Raw genomic sequence first — 7362 nt, forward strand, 5'->3', positions numbered from 1 at the left:
TAGAAAATCTGGACCCACAAACCCTTGAAGAACACCATATTGTCGGCCCCCTAATATTCACCGACGGCAGCAAAATAGAGGGGAAAGTCGGAGCTGCCCTAACATGGTGGGATCAAGGGAGGGAAACCAGAAAATCCACGTTCCGCCTAGAGCCGCACAATACTGTCTTCCAATCTGAAATGTATGCACTCCTCAGAGCTATCAAGATGGTGAGGAAATCGAAACATCGCTCCGCTAACATCTTGAGCGACTCGAGATCCTCTCTTGATCTGCTTCGGAGCCCTTCAGTCACTCATCCATTGGCTCTGGAGATGAAGGAGTGCATTCGACAGATCGGAGAAGAGGGCGGAAGCGTGCGGTTCTTTTGGTTAAGGGCCCACGTAGGAACACCGGGCAATGAAAGAGCGGATGAGCTAGCGAAAAAAGCGGCCCTCACGAAAAAAACGGCACCTGACTACGATAAAGTTCCAATATCGTATGTCAGGAGGCGGATACGCGAAACCACAGTCGAGGCATGGCAGGCGCGTTACAGCTCCTCAGAAACCGGTTCAGTGACAAGAGCGTTCTTACCCGACGTCAAAATAGCAAAAAATGGTAAGAACGTCGGTACTAACACCCACCGACACCCAGTTACTGACCGGCCACGGGGGGTTCGCGGCGTACCTCCATCGCTTCAAATTAAAAGACAGTCCTTCGTGTGTCTGCGATCCCGAATGCGATGAAACGATCCTCCACCTAATCCTGGCATGCCCAAGATTCGGCAGAGATAGACTGGAGTTCGAAACTCGAACAAATATCACCCTCACCCAGTCCTCGCTCCACGTCATCATGGAGAAGGAGGATCTTAGAACACCCTTCATCGCATTCGCGAGAAAAGCCGTACAAGTGGCCGCAAAAAGAAACAGCTCAAATGCTCAACCATCTGCTTCAACCATAATTCCCCCATCCCAGCTCCATCCCAACATACCACGTAGCACCACATACACACCAACCAACACTGACAGAACACATCAACCAAACACGACCCAAATACAAACCACACAGCAGACTCAACCGACGCGAACACCAACGCAGACCACCCTAAGCCGGGGGATACGAACTCTCTCCTCCACCATGCGGGGAATACTCATGAAGAGACACCATCCCACCGAGCCTTTACAAACCACCCACTACGCCACATTTGCAGAAGTACTCCAAGACGTAGGAGAATGTGGCGTCCCAGGGATTATAGTAAAAGGCGTGGCCCTCTTCATGAGCGACGACACAGAAAGGATGGGCATCAGTTTCTGCCGCCACGAAAGCTCGGACCGCGTGACGGTGTCGCCTGGACTGGCCCTGCTGATCAAAGGGAGCACTTCAAAAGTGAGCATTAAGCGCACCACCATCGAAGCGCTTACCATGCAGATGCCGGGAGCCCTGACCTGCCGACTGGTGCGATCACAAAACAAAGTGGTCGCACTTTTCGAATGGGAAAAGGAAACCTCATTTGCATTGGCATGTTCACAGCTCTTGGAACTCAGAGGGCGGGCCCGGGATGGCACCCCACGTCGGATAAGTGTGTACGCCATGAGAGTTGGCTATGAAAAAGGCGACGTAGCAGTCCGCTTCGGCTGCCTGAAAGCATCCCAAATACACGAGATGGTCATATACGAAGACAGGGGGGAAGACCTAGGATTCTTAAAACCTAAGGCCACACCATCTCTCCCCCCTGCGGAGCCGACAACCATGGAGTCCCCTCTAAGTGGATCCGAGCGACTACAGCAGAAGATGGCGGCGCAGAAACCTGCCCAAACCTTACACACCCGCAGAGAGCCGTGCCCCCCCGTACGAGAAATGGCTCTGATCAAAACTATCCGAGATCTGGTCTCACCGAGGAACAAAGGATCAAAATCGCCCCAACTTGCCCCCGGGCCGTCGACCTCAACAGACCAAAAAGCGCTGGCGATCAGGGAATTCCTTAAGTCCGACGACCTGGGTAAACCCAAAACGACACGCTCAGGGTCGACAAGGGCAGACCGGGGACAAATTTCACCACCAAAGCTGAGACCAGCGTCAAACCCACGGGACCACGCAGTGAATGCATTCATAGAGTTCCAGGCTATAGTAAGGGCTAATCGCGACATACACTTAGCCACCTGCAAGAAGATCATGCAGACCTACCAGCGATCAAACGATAAGCTGCTGGAGGTGGAGCTCAATGAAGCAGAGGCGGCCATATACAACAACGACACATCCCAGGTCATCAAAGGGAAGATGTCGGGGTGGTACATGGCCGCTTACAGCGCTGCCTGTGGTTTCGTGGGCCTGGTCGAGGCAGACGGGCGAGGAGACCCCCCCATCAAGTTCCTCACACCACCTGAAGACCCAATCGTGGTGGTCGCCAGATGCACGAGGATAATGCTAGATGACAGGATACTGAGGATGGCTAAGTCCATCTCAATAGGTTCTGAAGTCGAAGCACCCCTTGTGGACTGGGTACTACCGCGATTATCTTGGATCAATGGGGTACCGGGATGTGGAAAAACAACTCACATCGTCGGGAACTTCGACGAGAACACTGACATCATAGCCACCACCACTCTAGAGTCCGCCAAAGATCTCCGTCAACAACTAATACACCGTTTTGGCCCCAAAGTCAAATCAAGGGTACGAACTATGGCTTCAATCCTAGTTAATGGTCTTCATGAAGGCACTAGGTGCGACCGCCTAACGGTCGACGAAGCCTTCATGAACCATTTTGGAGGCATAGTTATGGCGGCATAACAGAGGCGAAGGAAGTGATACTCGTTGGAGACATCAACCAGCTGCCTTACATCGACAGAGAAAATCTGTTCGAGATGAGGTATTGCCGGCCAAACCTGACCACCACCATCACATGTGAGTTGTCTTACACATACCGATGCCCCATGGACGTCGCATACGCCATCAGCGACGTCTACAGAGCCATTTACTCAGCGAACCCCGTCGTCCACTCCCTAAAAATGGAGAGGTTCACTGGCGCGAAAATACCATCCAACCTAACCAGAACCCTATACCTGGTCCACACGCAGGAGGAAAAGAAACTCCTGATGGACCAGGGATATGGCAAAGGTGAAGGTTCTCGCGTCATGACCATCCATGAGGCACAGGGACAGACCTACGAGGAAGTCATCATCGTCCGAACCAAACGTGTGAGGCTCACAGTACATCAAAGCGTGCCTCACGCCGTGGTAGCCATCACTAGACACACCAACACCTGTGTCTATTACACGGATGACTGTGACGACGCAATCGGCAACTTCATCAGCCGAACGATCGGGGTCTCAACTAAAACCTTATTAGAGCACAGCTTAAAAATGGCAATACACCAGCGTAACAACACCATCGCTGAGGCTGTGCTCAACCTGATTCGTGATGGGGCAGGGTCCGCTGTTCCATAGTATATAGTTTTAAATTAAGTATTAAGTAAAAATAAATTGTCAAAATGTTCTGTATAAAATTAAGTAGATATAATTAATAATAAGGTATAACGATAATTTACTATACAAATAATGTAATCACTTACTGTTAAGGAAAACACAACACAAAAATAGGCTAAAAAAAAAAATATCACTATAAAAATAATAATAAAAAAAAAATACATAAAGTCAGTACGGGCGAGAGCCTCCGGCAAGAAGACATCGGAGGCGGAGAAGATCTTCGCAGCTCTTCGGTCTACAGTAGTTAATAAGCTAGTACTGTTAGAATAGTAACTACTGTAAATCCCAGTACGCAAAAATTGTCGCAATATCATATGAAATAGTAAAAAAAGGCACGGGCAAATGCGAGCCCGTGGATGTAGTAAAATAAAAAAAAAAAAAAAAGACTAAGGATATCGCCATACAACGATTTCTACAACTAGAAAGGAAATTTAAAAAATCACCAGACCTAAAAATAGAATATACAAAGGTTATAAATGATTACATACAGCAAGGTCACATGGAAAGAGTTCCTGAAAAGGAAAAAGAAACAAAGTCAGTGTACTTACCACATCACGCCGTAGTACGTGACAAGGAGACCACTCGTACACGCATTGTATTTGATGCATCCTGCAAAGGGATTATTAATATATCTCTTAACGATGAGTTACTAGTCGGCCCACAGCTACAAGAGGATTTAAGAAACCTGATTATGAAATGGCGAATGAAGCTTGTTTGTTTTGTAGCCGACGTTCAACAAATGTATCGGCAGATACTAGTGACGAAAGAAGATGCAGATTATCAGCGGATCATTTGGCGTCAGAATGAATCCGATAACCTTGAAGATTATCGCCTTCTGCGAGTCACCTTTGGTACTGCCCCTGCTCCATATTTGGCGGTCAAAACATTGAAAAGAATAGCCGACGATGAAGGCGGTTCCTATTCACAAGCTAAGCAAATCATTAAGGAAGATTTCTACATTGATGATCTTCTATCAGGCGCTGACTCTGTGGATGAGGCTATCATCATTGCGCAACAAATAACAGATATTTTGCAAAAAGGAGGGTTTCAACTTAAGAAATGGTCATCCAACAACATGCATTTTATACAGTCCATTGAAGAAAACAAAAGATCTACAAATATCAAATTAGACTTAAATCTTGACGGAACAATTAAAGCATTAGGTATTACATGGAACTTAAAACAAGACAATTTTCGATACAATTTAAACTTACCACCGATGGGAAAAACTATTACTAAACGAGGAATCTTAGCTGACGTACAAAAGTTATTTGATCCACTAGGATGGCTGGCTCCTAGTACAGTTACGGCTAAAATATTAATTCAAAAATTATGGCTCGAAAAAGTTGAATGGGATGAAAACATCAGTGACGTTTTAGAAGAAGAATGGAAACAGTTACGATTAGATTTTGAAAATGTTAATAACATACAAATTGAAAGATGGCTAGGAACAACTAACGATAATATAGAGAATATACAAATACACGGATTCTGCGATGCGTCAATGCGTGCATATGCAGCTGCTGTTTACATTCGAAATATAACAACAGAAGGAAATATTATGACAAATCTCATCGCTGCAAGAACAAGGGTAGCACCACTAAAGACAATATCCTTACCACGTTTAGAACTTTGCGGTGCTTTACTTCTCAGCAAACTTATGAAACAAATTGGACAAGCTATGAAAATATCAACATCCAAAATGTACGCATGGACAGACTCGTCAATTGTTATCTCGTGGCTTTGTGGAGAACCCAATCGGTGGAAGCCATTTGTGGCCAATCGAGTGGTACAAATCATAGAAAATATTAACAACAAACATTGGTACCATGTACAGTCGAGTGACAATCCAGCAGACTTAGCCTCTCGTGGAATGTTTCTCTCGGCGCTGATGGAAAATGATCTCTGGTGGAGAGGTCCTAGCTGGTTGGCTGAAAAGGAAATAAAGATTAGTAAACAAGAAGTTATAATGACAGACATGGAAATGAAAGTAGAAAAGATTAATACGTACCTGAACACAGTAGAACCTGAAAAACAAGGAAAATTATTAGTATCACAATTTGAAAATTTTGATAATTTAACAGAATTAATAAAAACATTAACTTACTGTAAAATATTTCTAAACTATAAAAAACGAGAAGAAGTTACAACTAAAAATCTAGAAGACATATTACACATTTGCATTAAAAAGGTACAAGAAGTAGAATTCAAAGATGAAATAGAAAGTCTGAAAAGGAATAAACAAGTTACAAATAAAATTCCACTGAAGTCACTCACCCCATTCTTAGATAGTGAAAATATCCTCAGGGTGGGCGGTCGTCTCAGGCATACAAACTTACCTTATTCTAGAAAACATCCAATCATCATAGGAAGCAAAAATTCACTTATACCATTGATTATCGCTGATGCACACATTAAAACTCTTCATGGTGGCAGACAACTAATGTTAACGTATCTACGTTCTAAATACTGGATAATAAAAGCAAAATCATTAGTGAAAAGTTATATACACAGATGTCTCATATGTTCTAGAATAAAGGCTACTGCTAAATCTCAAATCATGGGAGATTTGCCAAAACAAAGGGTTACTCCTTCCAGACCATTTTTACACAGCGGAGTAGATTTTTGTGGCCCTTTTCAAACATTAATGACAAAGGGTCGAGGAAATAAAACAATAAAAACATACATAGCAATTTTTATTTGTATGTCCACAAAAGCAATTCATATTGAATTAGTAGGAGATCTTACCTCGCAAGCTTTCATAGGAGCTTTCAGACGTTTTGTTGCTCGAAGAGGCAGATGCAGTCACTTATGGAGTGACCAGGGCAAAAACTTTGTAGGTGCTAACAAACAACTTGTAGAAGCCTGGAACGAAGCAAAATTAGACTACAAAGAAGAGATAGCACAAACACTAACAACAGATGGCACACAAATGCATTTCATACCAGCGTATAGCCCGAACTTTGGTGGATTGTGGGAAGCAGGCGTTAAATCCATTAAACACCATCTACAAAGAATTGTTACAACTCACCTTACATATGAAGAGATGACCACGGTGTTATGCCAGGTAGAAGCTTGTCTGAATTCACGCCCCTTGTGTCCACTAGATGACACTGATTCTGACAACTTAGATGTACTCACGCCAGGACATTTTCTAATTGGAGAAGCACCCATCATCGTTCCCTCACCAGATATGAGTAACTTCAAAATGTCTGCCTTATCACGCTGGCAACACACTCAAAAACTTGTTAATGTTTTTTGGCACAGATGGCAAGATGAGTACCTGTCAAGACTTCAACAGCGACCTAAGTGGCTAAAAACACAGAAGGAACTAAACATAGGAGATATAGTATTAATTAAAACAGATAATCTACCACCTGGAAAATGGTCGCTGGGAAGAATTGTTGATAAGCATCCAGGTGCAGATGGTTTTACAAGAGTGTACAGTGTGAAGAGTAACAGTACTATAACAAAACGATCCGTAACAAAACTTTGTGCTTTACCTATAGATTCAATGTAACAATAATGTAGCTGATTTACTTGCAATCATTATTTTACAATATATAACTAGAATTGTATTCATTCATAGGCATTTTGTTGATCTAAAAAGGACCAAATGTCCTTTTGGTGGGCGGTATGTTCGGTCAATTTTTAAGTTAATTATCAAGAAGCTTAATATACATATGTATACCTATATACGTTCATGTCACCGGCCCGCTATAGTGTTTGTAACATTAGTAGCAAGAATAAACGCAGTTAGAACACACGTCTCTCGCTCATTTAATAAAACCCAACAACAGTGACAAAGTGAATTCAACCTTATTACAACCTCCAGATATAATAAATAAATAAATGAAAAACAAGTTTTGAGCGTGACATTGTTTCGTAGTTATCGTAAAACGAA

At 43.5% G+C, this 7362-nt stretch overlaps 1 protein-coding gene across 1 annotated transcript; it reads left to right on the top strand.

Annotated features, from left to right (window-relative positions):
- Window positions 1-3957: 3957 nt before the first annotated feature.
- On the top strand, window positions 3958-6978 carry LOC113393726 (uncharacterized). Its single transcript, XM_064218397.1, has one exon. The coding sequence runs from the start codon at window positions 3958-3960 to the stop codon at window positions 6976-6978; it is 3021 nt and encodes a 1006-aa protein (XP_064074467.1).
- Window positions 6979-7362: the final 384 nt, after the last annotated feature.

This window comes from Vanessa tameamea, chromosome 22, assembly GCF_037043105.1.
Source record: "Vanessa tameamea isolate UH-Manoa-2023 chromosome 22, ilVanTame1 primary haplotype, whole genome shotgun sequence".
Classification (NCBI taxonomy): Eukaryota; Metazoa; Arthropoda; class Insecta; order Lepidoptera; family Nymphalidae; genus Vanessa; species Vanessa tameamea.